Source organism: Pelecanus crispus, chromosome 1, assembly GCF_030463565.1.
Source record: "Pelecanus crispus isolate bPelCri1 chromosome 1, bPelCri1.pri, whole genome shotgun sequence".
Taxonomy (NCBI): Eukaryota; Metazoa; Chordata; class Aves; order Pelecaniformes; family Pelecanidae; genus Pelecanus; species Pelecanus crispus.
Window position 1 is genome coordinate 121473280 of NC_134643.1, and position 15741 is coordinate 121489020.

The following is a 15741-nucleotide window of genomic DNA, read 5'->3' on the forward strand; positions in this document are numbered from 1 at the left end:
CTGGTACTCCAGTACCATCCCTAAGAGCATGGTGCCCAGGAAGTCCCTCACAACGTACTAGCAACACAATATCCCCTTTTTCTTCATGTCACTCTGCAAGGAACAGCCACTGTACAGCAAGCCACCCTACACAACACATTGCTTGTAAATAAATATATACTGAAGGACAGAGTCAGACTTCTGAGGTGCTGCACACAGGATGGGGGAAGGATGGAGTAGCTGGGCTGGCTTGGTTCTTGCTTTTAAGTTTCCATATAAGTGATGGCTTTTATTTGAAGTTGTCACCTACTATAACACCTAGGAGGAGAGAAAACGTTTCCCACTCAACCGGGGTGTATGGTGTAGGACTTCAGACAGCCTCTCCTCTGGCCCTGTCTGAATCCCGTCCTAGCATATAGATCTTCAAAAGGCAAATTTTAGTGCTTGGTAAGTTAGTCATGGGTTTCTTTCCAGTCTGATTTCAGGAACTGTTTAACACACCAGCACCCAAGGGAAAAGGGGCTCTGCAGAGGAAACAGCTGACTCCTGCTTGCTTCGGGGGCGACACAGTGATGCTGACAGATGACATGCAGTCCTCCGAGGTGCCACAGGAAGCCTGACCTTCCCCTCAGCCAGCTGGGCCCACTCTCTGGCAGACAACAGCAAGCTGGACCAGGGTTTAATCCCAAATAATCTTTAGGGTCAGGCAGGCAGCAGTGCACCAGGGCACGTCGGTGCTGACAGCCCAGATCGTCAGGGGCTTTTTCTCCACTTGAGGGTGATGCTGGCATCCTCCACAGGCATCCCCCCAGGAGCCAGCCAGCTGCGCACGGCTGGTGGGAAAGCATACCCTGCAATGGCCACCAACCCACCAACGGGACCACCATGGCATCCCAGCCACTGTCCTGGCATTTACAGTAACAAAAGCCGGAATTTACAGGGTCGAAATAGCTGCTCCCTCCACAGGGGTGACCTGCCCTCGTGCCGTGCAGTCCTCTGGCTGGGCCATCATGCAGAGGACGAGTCTTGCCACCCTTAAGCCCAGATGAAAGGCCTGACTCAATGAGCCTGAGCTGCAAGCAGAGCTCAGCTGCATCCTCCAGGAAACAGATTACCTACCCGCATTCAAGAAAGAAATGTGGGAGGGAGGAGGTTAAGGAGCTTCAGTCTTCTTTAGGAAAATTGAGATCTTTCTAAATGCATGTAATTGTGCCCAGAAACTGTAGTGTGGCGTGCAGTTTTGGAGAGAACAAAATGAATAGCTACAAAGTAAATGGACCATAAAATCATATTTGAAACAAGGACAAAACAAAGCAAGTCAAGCATTTTGCATTATTTCATTTATTCTACTTAGTGATGCCATGTCATAATAGTAGCACATTAATATGCCTACAACCATGAACATTGTATCCGGAGCTTCATTTACTCTTTGTAATCCTTGTTTTGAATCATTTGGGATAAAGCATCATGTCTATCCCAGCACAATCAAGCACCTCAAATTCCAACAATGGTCTAGCTAACACAGACCAACAGAAAAAATAAGAAGACAAATCATAAAAATTATTAGGAGAAAATAAAATTTAAGCTTTCTAATTGGAGAAAAGATCGAAAATTAAATACTGTATCTCTTCTGGTTAGACTTACTCTAGGAAGTGCAGACAAATGCAAACATGAATGTAAGTAATGGGAGGAAGAGCAAGTTTTCCTCCCTGCTTTCTACTAACTATGGGTATCTTGTCATAATATCCTGCCAAATACTGTTCATACAGAAGTGGCTTTTTATATCAATTATGAAGAGCAATATATCACTGAAAGCATGTTTTAGTGTTTCAGCCCCACAGGAAGCAGTCTGTGTTCATGCATTCATTTACAATGTCGCTCAAACATTTTTCTAAAAGCGAAGTTAAGGAAGCCCTGCTGAACACCCCCACCCCTCAATATTCTCTTTGCTCCCCACAAGAAGCCCACAGAGTTTTATTCCCTGGTGTAGGCTGGCAGAGAGCCACCCTCCAGCCCCCATTCAGGGCTTTAGGCAGAATCCCCATCCTGTCAGCCAGGGAATCGTATGGGGCTGAGGTGGGGTGAGGAGAGAAAGATCATCTTTTCAAGCTCAAAAGACATATGCAGCAGCCTCCAGAAACACCTGTGGGGTTTTCTTAAGTTAGAGTTAGAGGTTATAGCTGAGTGAAACTCCGGGCTCCCTGCAGCCGGAACTGTTCCCCTTCCTCTGCCCCCTGTTTCTTCCTTCTCAGTTTTGGTCTCTACAGTCCTGTCCCTCCACTGAGCCACTTCTGCTACTTGCTCCACTGCAACACAAGCCAACTCCATTTGCTAGCGGGTCAGAAAACCAGCCACACATTTCTGCCACAGCAGTTTTCTGTCAAGACAGTGAGCTGAATTGGCTCAGCTAAGAGTGCCGGAGTCAGCACAAGGCAAACGGCTGGAGCAGTCTTGGGGAGACCAGCCCCCACTGCTTTCGGCAACAGCAAACTGTTGAATAAGCTCTGCCCGACCATGTAACCACTCACCAATAAAACTCTGCAGGTGTTTTTGAGGACTCTGCATATATAGATAGGTTATGATGAGATGAGAGTCTTCTCACTCTTCATGCTCCCCATGTTATGCTTTAAAATCCGGTTAGGTTTCAGCTGCCCTGACCAGCCCATCCCATGACTGCAGGAGCAGCAGTACCAGCACATCAGAAAGAGCAATGAATGGGAAAAGCAGTAGGGACATGGCAGTGTCAGGGCTGACCTCAGCTTGGGTAAGCTGCAGTTAAACCATATCCTGCTCTGCCCTGGGATGAGCCCGGCAGCCCAGTTACCTCTGCTGGTTTCTGGTCCAAGTGCTGTCATGCTTCCTGCAACACTAGAGGCAGTAATCCCAGCCACAGAGAGCACTATGATGACTTCTACTGTACCTGTTTATCTTGCAGTGACTGACTTGAGAGGGCCCCTGCTCCTCTTCCTAGCTGCAAGGGACATGCTGACACTGCTACATACACAGCAACTCAAAATTAAGAGGTTGACTATATAGCATAGCTGATCCCAAGAGCAGAACAGCCATCTATTCAGTACCTAAGGTTCTTCCCAGAAGACCATGATCTCTTTTGGACTGGGACCCTGGTTTGGTGTGTTCGTAAAGCTCCTATCCCAACAAGCTTATGGCCTATACCAGGATTAAACGAACAGCAACAAAAACACTTTAAAAAGTCTTTTACCTTTCTTGAAAGCTAGGCCTGTCTCTTTGACGCCGTTCACATACAGCCGACGAATCCCTTCTTCTTCCACAGAGGACAGGGAGAAACCTAGGGAGATACCCAGCAAGATGATTAGAAAAAGCCAACCACTTGCAGCAAGTCCTAACAACTGCATGCACTACAGGTAAGGCTGTGCTGTCCCTGCAGTGAGCAGCTGGGAATTCCTCCCTTCTCCTTTCCCATAAACCTTAACAAAGGTAAAGGGAAAGTTAAAAAATGAAAGTGGCTTTAACAAAAACCTGAACTGAATTTCTGAGTTCATACATAAATCTTCTACAGCTTTATTTTAGTATAGGACAGCTGCAAAACGTTGGAACAGACTTCCAATTCTCTTGCCACAAAAGGTCACTTCAAGAAGTTTTGCTGTTTGCAGACTAAAGTTGCACAGAGATGTGGTTTGTGACCCAAACTGACAAAAGCCAGGAAACAGAGAGCTATGGCTGTCATGCCATCCTGAACTCAGACAAGGCATAACAGCACCTGCTAAAACAGAATGCCAACTTTTACTTTTTTATATTCCTGGATTGGACAAGTTTGTAAAAATGCCTCTTCCCCTTCCCCTTTCTATTATCAGCTGCTCCTGCCACGACCTGTTATTTGCTAAGTCTCAGCTCAGCGAACATTTTATAGCTACGTTAGAGACCCACAGGCCAGCCTTATAATGGAAGTACTGACACAGCCTGAATTTAAACAGCACAAACGGTACTGTTACGTTTGGTTTTGGTGATTTTCCTGCCATTTGTGTTTGACACTGTGTAAGATAACAATGTGTAAAGGAAATACAATGTGGTTAGTTAAATAGGGTTTATTTATTTTCTGTTGAGACTTATCTAAAGCAGAACATTTGCCTTTCTGAAACTTCATTACTCCCTAAATGGGTGTAGGCAACCATTTGCTCTCTCTTTTTCTGACTAGAAAAACATTTACAAACCTCTGGGGGGAGATGCTTGTTTGACATGGAGTCAGCCACCAGCCAAGAGGAAGCAGATGTGCTGGGAGCCTACTCTGACTTTAGGACTCCCTTCAAGTTGGTGCTTATGGACGAGAAGTTATTTTTTCATCCGTCATTTAAAAAAAAGAAAGGAGGGGGAAGAATGTGGCAGCCTAGAAGCAAGGAGCATATGGCCCTCTGTGACTTACTGAGCTACTTGGAATCTGTATGCGAGCTCCTCAGCCTGAATAAAATGAAATTTGTGAAGCTCACTCAACACACCAACTTTGGCAGAGAGAAAAACTCTTGACTAAACAAAAGAGCAGCTGTAAAAAAAATAGTAGCTATTGGTTGTCATCACTGCAAAGCCTGCCTGGCAAACCCTCAACCAGAAGCACAGTGGAGCATGCCCAAGACTGCAGTTTGAGTCAGCACAAATTATCAGTTACTAATACCATCACCCTTTTGCAACTGAAATGCTGTTTTGTAGCCAACTACCATACAGTTAAAACAAGGCTGAGCTGCATCTCAAGTTCTCACTGTGGCTAACTGTGAAGAGATTAGCACACCCAAGCAGTCCCAAACTCCCACTCTCCTCCATGAGAAGACCTCTGCCTCCTCCAATCTGCCAATGCTAAGGGCAGGTGTAGTTGCTTTTAAATTCAGCTTTCATTAAAAAAAAAAAAAATCCAGAGCAGAACGGGTGTAAGTAGCAATTACATGTGTTGTCATCACCTTTAAGAGATGAGAGATGGACAACTGGCAACAGCCTTGAAATGGCCATCTCACAAATCCACTTAACCCCTCCACAGACAGGGTATGTGGCCATACTCCAAGTATGGATAAGCTGGTTTATTTCCACAGTTGTGATGTGGCTGGATCTGGTAAACAATTTGAAGCAGCATTCCTGTCCCACTGCAGTGCCGGTGCCAGCGCTTTCACTGCCATGCAGTAAAGCAGAGCAGGGAACTCATCCAGATTGGAAATACCTCAGTCAAGTGCATGTGTGTGTGTGTGTGTGTATAGATATATGTATATATATACTTAAATATATATATACACACACTTGCATATATACATATATGCATAAACACGTACGTGTCATTTGTATACAAATGTATACACATGTATAGTACAAATGTACAGTTTCCATCTGGCTGAATTCTGCAGGTGCTCCACACAAACACGTGTACTAGCATTGCATGAGAGGAAGGGCAGGAGTGGGTGGAAGCAACAGTGATTGCATAAGCTGGCATCACTGCCAGAAAGATTATTATCAAACTGTGCATGGGCTCTGAAACACAGGTGTGAAGAGGTGGGTGGTGACCCAGACAGAGCCTTTCTTCACTGCAAAGTTTTGATGACAGGAGAACAAAAGTCTGCATCTGTAAGTGCACGTGGCCTCACCGAACGAGCACAATACCTGAACAAATCCGCCTCCAGAAAATTACCTCGACCCCCTGAGACAGACAGTTGCTAACAAAAATGCCAGTATGTTCCCGGTACATACAGGAGCTGGAAGCAATAGGTTCTTACTGCTGCTGTGCCCTGATTCCTGCCCACACAACCTCTGCAAAGAGGCTGGTTCCAGTGAAAGAGGCAAGAACATATGTACCCAGGCATCAGCAACAGCATCACATTGACAGACCTAATGCTGGCAAGGTCCGACACACTGGCCGGACGCTCCAGGAGTACCTCTTACCACAGGCACGCTGGTAGGAGTAGAAACACTACAAAATGTTCCCAGGTGAGCTTTCCCTGAAACACTCTGCTCTGTCCTTGAACGTCACTTGAACTCATGGTGTGCTCAGGCACGATGGTGAAGCTGCTCCAAAGGCCTGCTAATGCCTGAAGGGGCAGCTCTGCCCCCTCCCCAGCACCAGGATCTCTTAGCTGGCCCAAAACAGCTTGCAAAGCCAGCTGACAGCTATTCACTTCTATTATCTTACCTTTCTGCCAGGCTAGTGAGCTGAACTGGCCTGTCTAATTGCACCCTTAGTGACAGTGTTTCGCCTCCCTATCTTTGATACCATGTCTGTTAAATGGAGATAACAGCACTAAGTCTACATTTCTGGGATTAATGAATAGCTGCTTGTGAAGTATCTTGAAAATTCAAGGTGATTTACAGGTATTATTATTGCCATAGCTGGAATACTAGCAACAGCAACAGGCAATGTCACTAATGATTTTCATAATCTCATCCATTTTCAAAATTAAGACTTTTCCAGTTCTTCTGAAGGAATCAAGGCACAGGGAATTTGGACATATGTTTTTAAAATGGGCAAAAAGTATGAGGCTTGGACAAAGCTGCAGGGAAAAAACAAGTAATCATCAGAATAAAAATTCGCTTAGCACTCTAGACATTCCATTTCGGCACTGGTTCCTGACCCTGTTCCCAGCACTTGTTGAAGTGCCTGCGAGGGGCTGAGCCTCCAGCACTGCCCAGCTGACTAAGAACCAATCTCAAAGGCAGCCCCGCTCACACAAAGACTTACACAGGTGCTTAGATGCTTGGAGCCTGTGCAGTCACGTTACTGATTTAGGTTTTTTTCAAAACAAAACCAGTAGCAAGAACCCTTAAGCAACCCTGTTAAAAAGGTTCCATGCCAAAATTTTAAAGCTCTGATCTTCGTGTTGCCATAGCGCGTGAATGTGCTGTAGCTTTCCCTCCGGATTGTAAAAGTATGTATTGGGAATGCTAATTCTGTAAAGACACTAAAAGAACTAAAAACTCAAATGTACCTAACATAGAGGATGGGAAAGTATCTCAGGAGGAACCCTAGACTTCCCCAGCACCAAGATGGGATCAACACTTCACCTCTGTTCCCCTGCACCCATGTATTTCAGCGCACACTTGTCACTGTATGAACAGTTCATATTATTTCTATGAGACACATACAGACTACAGAAATTCTGCTGCCATTTAGAGTCAAAGCGTTTTGCCATTTTCTTTCAATGACAGCAAAGTCAGCTTTTTTGGGGTGCATTTAAGCATTCACTCCCTGCAGGGTCAGAGCCACTGAACAGATCCATCCCATGTCTCACACAGCTGATCTCATTTCACAGGACATGACAGTGCATTTCATGGTCTTTCCCATCTATCACTTAAAAAAGAAAAGAAAAAGAAATAAACAGGAAATGCCACGATACCCCTAACTCTTGCAGTGCTTTTAGGCACAGCATAATTATTGAACCTAGGGCTATCACTGTGCTGGTTAATATTACTCTCTTAGGCCTTCAATATTCAAATCGCAGTCAGTACCACTGCTTTGTAGCAGAGCTCAATATTCAAATGGCCTGCAGCTGTATAATAAGCAGTTTGGGGATTCAGAATTATTCTAGTCATTAAAACAGAATATTTAGATAAACAGTAAAAAGATGCAGGCTGACTTCCCACAGGGTAGGTTGCACAAATAACTTTAAAATACACTGTAGAACTGTAATTGCCAGACCAAAGGGCAAGCTCGCCAGGCTGGAGGTCTGTAACTTGAAATACATGAAAGCTAAGAAATACAACCATCCCGTGTAAAGATTGGGGGTTTTGCTGAGATTACGCAGGGAACTTCCCCTGTTTTACATTTTACGCACAGATCTGTATCATGTGTCAGATTCTGGCTCCAGGAGTCCAGAGGGCATCCTCGAGGGCCAGGCGTGCATCAGGACCAGGCTCTCCCAGCCTCGCGAATGGCGGTGCAAGACAGGGACCCACCTTGCATGCCCACGGCAGGCGGGGAAAGAGGCCAAGCAGCCTCTCCTGGGACAGCTGCCCAGCCACAGACCTTGAGATGCCTTGTACCCACAGCAATGCTCCTGGCAGCATCCCTGCCATCGCTTTTGGTGGAAGGGGTGAGGAGGGGGCGAGCCTGCTAGCCGCAGCAAGCCACGGCAGCAGCCCTCTCCCTAGCCCCGCTGCAGGGCCCCTGTGAACGCCGCGATGCAGGCATTCATGTGAGATGTGACAACTGGCAATGGATGCTGTTTTCTGCCGGCGCTCAGTTGCACAGCCTCCGTAGGTGGTGTTTTGAGAAACTACAAGAACAAGAAAACATTTGTCCTTCCTGCCACCATAGTTCTCATCCAAGAGCTGCACATCCTACAGCTCGAGCACCAGGAAACACAGCGTTCAGTGCGCTACAGATAAAACTGTCCTGCTTCAGGGCAGGGGAGCGAGCTTTCTGTGGATGGCACAGGAATCAGACATGCTTTTCTCATTGTGTTCAACAGGCCTGTCAGGTATATCAATGAACAGCATGCAAGAGCCTGCACACACTAGAATCGACTCAGTAGAAAAGTAAAAACAAATCAAGGAGAAACTCACCATAAATATCAGAGGATGCATCAGACTTCTCTATTTGAATGTGCTGTGTAATTTTCTGACAGATTTCTATTTCTTTGTACAGCTGAATAGAAAAAAAAACCAAAAAAATATGTTATTGTGGGAGAACACACCAGTTGTAATCATTCTGAATAGATTTTTTTTTTTTAATTACAGGCAGAAGAAATGGACTGTGGTCATTATTTATCAAACAATTCTTCTCCACGTGCGTGAGATGTATTTGTAGTGTCACTACTTTACTGTTAGGAACACAGTTAAAGAGGAAGCAGCAGTATTTTACTACCATCATCATAAAAGCAAGGATACATCTATTTCACTCTGTCAATACCATTTTGAGTGCACAAGAAACAGAGCTTCTGTTCCTGTTTTCCTATTTTATGGGTAGACATCATTTAATGTTTTTATATTATTTTGATTAAAACATTGCAGGAATTTGATTATTTGATAGTATTAAAATAACAAGGAGGGATCTTGTTTCTTAAGTACATTTCTTAATTGTTAGAAGACTATCAGATTTCTTAGCATGAAATTTCATCTTTAACACATTTATGTTTATTTGCACCAAGAAAAGCCCCCAAGTCTTTGAAATGGTCATTAACATCCTTCTTGGGGGACCAGCACAAATTCACACCTAGGTAATAACCCAGAAGCCTACACATGCAGGTGCAATTCACTCTGCCTTTCAGGAGCCAAGCAACTCCTCAGCAGGGCTATACCCCTCCTCACACATTTTGTGCTTTTAAATCACTTACATTCTCCTGTCTCGTGTGGCTTGCTATTGTACCTGGGTCCTGCCCTGAGCTCCAAACAAAGGAGCTTGTATTGGGGCCTGCCACCCCACCTGAGGCAGAGAAATCCTACTTTTCCAGACAAAGTCAGATATTTAGAGACTCTGAGCTGACATCTTTGGGAGTCAGCCCTGACTTACTCCTTATAAGACAGCCTTGACATACTGGAAACTTCTGGCTCAGCACAGGTTTGAAGCTGGTTTGTCCATAGCACAGACTAGCACTTAAGTAACAAACCATGCTTTCGTCTTTCAAAAAAATCACACCCACAGGTGAATGAGAGCCCACAGGTAAATATTAATATTGTTTACATGCTGGTATGAGTGTGTAAAAAAGCAATTCACAATAATTAACATTTTGAAACTAAGTGACAATCAGTGTTTGGACTGAAGTAGTTAAAACATTTCTTTAAAGAAGAAGAGTAACTCCTTAGTAAAGGGTTTCCTTAATAAAAATATAATAATTTTATCTCCTGCTTATATCAGCACTTACACATCTGTTTAGCTGCAACTATTAGGTATTACAGAACAGTTATATACCCATTTAAATGGTTGTATATAGTAAAATAAAATGTAAAATTAAATGAGGATGCCATGCTAGCAGTATTTTTAAAATGCAGTTTTCAAACATAGGAATGTATTGTTCAGAACCTGAGAGAGTCAAATAACATTTACAAAAATCTCAGCTAGATTTCAGCAAGGATTTTAAAAAGAGGAGAAAGAAAAAAAAGAGTGAAGATAGCAGTATTTTCAGAACCAAAATCGTGTCTGAGCTCTGCAGTCGTCTAAACTGAGCGTGCAGGAGCAGAACCAAGGAGGACATCCAACAAGCTTTGCAGGGATACAGGAGCCACTTGATGCCTGCACCCCAAAGCGCTGTTTTCAAGCAAGAACCTCTGTTGAACGGAAGGCAAATAACTGGGATGCTCAGACTGCAGCTGAGCTGCCCAAACCAGAGAGCCAGTCCGACAGCAGCCCTGAGGTGCTGCTTGCATTTCTGTGCCCCATGGACCCGCTGTCCCAACACCAAAGGCAGGCAGCATATTTGGGCTATGGTGGCTCACACCATGAGGCTGCCAGCCTTGCAGGCACCATGGGCTCATGGAGGAAACCCCCTCCAGACCCAGCGCAGGGCCCAGAGCCCCACACAGAGAGGTTTGATAGCAGTATCAGGAGCTTCCGAGGGGGTTTGCTAGGCACTGGGGAGTGCCTGGGGACAGGATTTCTTCCTGACAGCAGCACCATTGCCCCTTTGAGCCGCTCCAATCCCTCACAGTGTTTCTCATAACAGCTTTGGGATATTATTCCCCCCCGTCACCCCACGAGATTTTCTCTTCCTTGCCCTTTTTTCCTCTACCACTTTCAGTCTTGTCCCAGCACCCTTTCCCAGGGCTACCTTTTCCAGCAGCGCCAGTGCCTTCATCCCACCCTCATCCTACCTGCAAGACATTCTGGCAGGCCTCTGGTCTCCTGCTTCCATCTAAATGTGCCATCCTACCCAAAGTAAAAAGTCTGGCATGTCCAGCTTCAGCAAAACACTCCAACACTTAGTTTACAATAAAAGGTGCTTAAAAGTATAACTGCCTGGTACAGCACCTAATGTTAAATACTCTCCCCTGAGCCCTTAGTAACATTTTTAACACACAATAAACGAAGCTCGTGAATTTTTGAAAGACTGCGTCAGTACACAAAGCATCATCATTAATGTTTTGGGAGAGGAATGGAATATGGATATTTAAGCTCCATTTCTTATTTAAATATATCTGATACATTCTGCAAGAAAAAGGAGTATCATCCTAAGAAATTATGTGTCCGCACTAATGTATGTCTGTAAAAGCATTTTAGTAGCTGGAAGATAGCTCTAGCAAGGTGACGTGACATCAACATTAGACAGACAGTATTACAAACAGCTGTTCAGGAGACTACAAAAATCGAGGCATTAGTTTATTAGTTTTATCATATTGCACTAGAATCATTTAATTAAAGATTTAAATAAAGTAACTCAAATTTTCTCATGAAACAAGCACACACACAAGCAAACATACAAATGTGTGTTGTTTTAATGTTACTACATCAGACATAACCCTGCAGCACCTATCTATATTATAATCTTTCAGCATGTAAGTAGTCCCACTGACTGTAGAGTTTTGGTTTAATTTCATTTTTTTCAGAATAAACAGTAACTGATGACTATGGCAATCCTATATCCTCTCAACATAAGACAAGTCACCAAAGTCCTTCCAGGCAATGAAAGCTAAAATCTGTCTCTGAGTTTTCGTTTTTCCCAACTATATTTCACTTCCTAGTCTTAGTACTCCACTAGCACTTTCTCACTCTTTTTTTTATTGACAGGGTTAATGGCAAATCCCAGAACTTCTTTACTAAATGCACAAAAGCATCCATAACTGGCAAAATTTTAGTTTTTATAAATAAAACAGCCACCAGTGAAAAGGACTTCAAAAAGCTTTACAGCATGCATGTGTAAAATCATAGAGTTAAAGCATGACACTAATTCTGTTTGGTCTTTTTTTTAATCTCTGATTTCAAAATTCCTTTGAAGTCTGCTTTTGAGATGAATGATACGAAAACATTCAGCTGAAGCAATTAGGAAAGTGTATTCTCACATGTAACCCCAGAGCTTTTTAACCTCAGTGTTTACCTTCCCGTTTAGGAAAAAACAACCAACCAACAAACCAAAAAAGCCAACTACTTGCACATCTCCCCCCTCTTTAAAAATCAGGCAAAGTGATCCAAACAAGAAATACTCGGGTGTCAGCATTATGTCTTTAAAACCACCAAGGTCAACATGAACAACAGGAAAAGGTAACCTTGAGAGAAGTTAAGCTTAAATGTATGTTACAGTGACTTTCACACATTACCTGTGGCTGTTCCTCCTTTCTCTTCCACCCAGACACATGCATGCACAAACATAAGCTAAACACCAACTCTCTCCTCAAGATGAAATGTTTGGAGAGATTACTTTACTGTAGGCCAATTTGCTATGGTCTGCAAAGCACTATAATTGCAAGTTAAAAAGCATAACTCTGCATATTACAAATGTCAGATAAACACTAATTAATAGTGTCCTACCAAGTGTCATTTAATTTTGCTCAGTAGGTAGCATTACCAGTTCATAGATATCCTCTTCTGGCTTTGGTACATAAAATTGGATCTGGTTTTCAATCAGGAACTTAAGACGCAGGTAGTGAGCAGAGTGATCCAGCTGGTGTGTCTGCAAGAAACGGAGAAGAGGCTTTAGAAGAGAAAAGCAATGGCTCACATCATTTATACTTAGAGAACGGCCTGACATGCATAGGAAGAAAAATGCCCCAGCACCGTCTTTCACAAGAGGCCCACTGATCTCCTAACCTGAACAAGAACCTGAACCTCCTCCTCTTCCCCAGGAATACGTGTTCATTTAACCACTGACCATGATGTCAAGGGCAGTGGTAGTACATTAAGCAGCCTCTTTGGTTCTGCTTATCTGGCAGTTCTGCTCCTTCCCATTCTACTGCAGAAATAAGCAAACACTATTACAGCAGAAGACTCAGAGCATACCTTTGTATACAAAGGGCATTTAAAATCGCAAGGAGGAAAATAAATGTTCCGCTAACAGAGCAAAATGTAACAGCAAAGCTGTTTTTGTTTGGTTTGGGTTTTTTAGCATCTTCATAATTCAGAGACTAAGTATGATATGGTAAATTTCAAGCAAGGTTAATATAAAAAAAAAAAAATCTGGATGTCCTCTAAATTCAAAACAGCTCAGGATACACTGGCTTTATAAGGCTAAAAGAAGCCAAGAGTTGCATACCAGATTACATTCCAGTGGAAACGGGTCACACTGTTTTAATGAATTAGTTATAATTAGCTGAGGATACAGCATTTGGTGTGGGAGATGTTAATGACCTTTTCTCAGCACGATTAATAAGCTTGATTTAAGCAGAGGTTAATGCAGTGTGTAATCAAAACACATTAGAATTTTGATAAACACAAAGGATGTCATTCAGAAGTTACTTTCAAAGTTCGTAAACTGTTGACTAAAGCTAATGAAAAACCCCAAAGTGATTCACAAATACAGGAGGTAAATTCTCCTCACTGTCACTTTTGAAATCCCATTGTTATATGCCTTTATACAGTGGCCTTTGCATTTTATATGAGCAAGTTACCGAAGTTTCCTAGGTTGTACAAAAAACAATGGCTCATCTGAAAAGTCATGCAAGAATGTTATTATTGCCTATTTATTATGTTTTTTAAAGCCTGGCTTATCCATTTCAAGCCAAGACGATGATACACTGGGACTCAGCTGACTGATCACACAGCACAGATGATGAGTAATGTACACCAAGTGACCTGTGGAAAAGATCACACACTGACCTAGCAAACCCTTCAGCAAATACTCAAAGAACAGTGAACGTTTTTGAAAGTCTAGATTAGCCCATGAATAAAAAGAGCTACCAATAAGGAGAAAAAAAAGATCTATTGTTGCACTCTACACAGCGCTACATTCAAATATGTCCAATTCAAAACCCAAATTATCCTTACATGAAATTGAGTATCTGAAATGGAATAACCTTCGTAATCCAGACAAATACCTAGTTAATTAAATAAAGAATCTGAAATCTATCAAGGGCCAAAATAAAAAGAGCTGAATGTAGGAGATCCTCACCCTCTCCCCTTTTTTTCTTTTTTGATAAGCATTTTGCACGCTTTGCTCATTGTTTACTGCCCATTTTCACTAGTTTTCTCTCTTACACACACACACGTACAAACACCCCAGAAATTAAAGGAAAGCAGAATTGGCTTTAATGGTTCAGAAATCATACAGAGGAGTACTAGATTAGTTTCTGGTCAGATTAGTTTACTATACCTAGGCACAAACTGGAGAGTGCCTTGCACACCAATTAAACAAAAATGTATAGAGGAGACATAAACCCACAGACTGCACACCCCATGTCCAGAGGAATAAGGCTGTGATAAGTCTCTCTGAAAGTCCATGAAACGCTTGAGCCCTTTACAGCAAAGCCAGTGGGGAAAAATTCTATGTGGAAAAACCATACTAGCAGAAAAAGGAGCCAGGCAACCTGGCAGCCTCCTCCTGCCACCCCGGTGTATCTTCCCATGTCTTCCTGTGCCAAAGCTCTCGTACACATGCTGCATTTCATGCAGGGTCAGGCCATGCCGGTCAGCCAGACCTATGCTGGCAAGCTACATGTCATCGACTAAAGCCCAGGGTTGAGAGAGAGCCCCCGTCCGCAGCCGGGTATTTGTGTTGCTTCCAACAGTGACTCCAAGCCTCCTTCCCTTGCAGAGGAGACCCAAAGGGATGCTTTCCAGCCTGCCCCAGGCCAGCAGAAATCACAACCTGTTGTAGAGGGACATGAATTTATCCAGTCTGGGGCCTCCAGCTGTTGGGCCCGGGCCAGGAGCTGCCTTAGCTGCACTGGCAGGGCAGGGAGCCCATGCTCAGCCACGCCGGGCTCCCCGCGGGGCCGGGGGCACCCCACCACCGACATTTCAGAGCCACCACCCGCCCTGGGGCAGGGGCAGGGTGCGCTCACACCTGCCTGCAACCTGCTCTGCAGCTTGTGCCCTGACAGCATCTTAAAAGAGCAACCTTCCCCGCAGGCGGTGGCTTGATCTACCATCCCCCATGGTCAATGACAGGGCTTCTGCCTGCTTTGATATGGGCACCGCGACAGGCATGGAGGTGGCCGCCGACGCCTCTGTTTTCACACCTGTCTTTGCAGGGAGATTTGCTTATGAGAAAATCGTGTGTGCTGGCCATTTTAGAGAGCAGGAAGGAGCCAAACGCAAGATGACCAATGCTGCACTGAAGCCCTGAACTATGCCAGAGCACAGCATCATCTAAAGAGGTCACTGGATAACACTCACATATATGTTTGAGCCACTCATTTCTTCCAAGAAACATCATCAGCCAGGGTGGATGCCATTCATCAGCTACATTGCAATCCCATCCAAGTCAGGCAATGAGAGACATCATCGTTAAAGCTGTGATCGTGCAGCACACGAGCCACACCATTTAGTTAACATCTGTATAGCTGCAGCAAGGCTTTGTCTATCTCAAAATTTTACATTAGTTAAACTGTTTCAAATAGGCGCATGATTTTCTACTGAAGTGAAAGGAAAAAGTCCTCTTAAAGTGAACATAGCCAGTCCGCCCTAAAAGCCACTTTTTTTGTTGCTGGTCTAGCTGCATCCATATGCAGGAAGGTGGGAGCAGAAACAGGGCAGCTTAAATGATATTAATATCCTTTTGAGACCACCCAAAATACCTTTTAGCAGTCCAAACAAGCTTCTTGGTTTATTTATTTCTCTCCTAATAACTCTGGCTATATCTGGACTAAATTAAGCAGCTAACACAATTTAAAGCACAACCCTACAGCTTAACCAATGTGCTCTTGAAGAAGAATTTACAGCCTGGGGTGTGA

The 15741-nt window shown here is 43.8% G+C and overlaps 1 protein-coding gene across 3 annotated transcripts in view; it reads right to left on the reverse strand.

The window, feature by feature from the left end:
- Positions 1 to 15741, reverse strand: part of TIAM1 (TIAM Rac1 associated GEF 1) — an 82304-nt gene that overhangs the window by 32951 nt on the left and 33612 nt on the right. For all 3 annotated transcript variants that reach the window (XM_075711579.1, XM_075711583.1, XM_075711592.1), the window contains 3 exons: positions 12420 to 12524; positions 8488 to 8569; positions 3200 to 3286 (listed from right to left, as the gene is read on the reverse strand). In XM_075711579.1, the coding sequence (XP_075567694.1) occupies positions 3200 to 3286; positions 8488 to 8569; positions 12420 to 12524 (274 nt within the window). The remainder of the gene's footprint in view (positions 1 to 3199; positions 3287 to 8487; positions 8570 to 12419; positions 12525 to 15741) is intronic.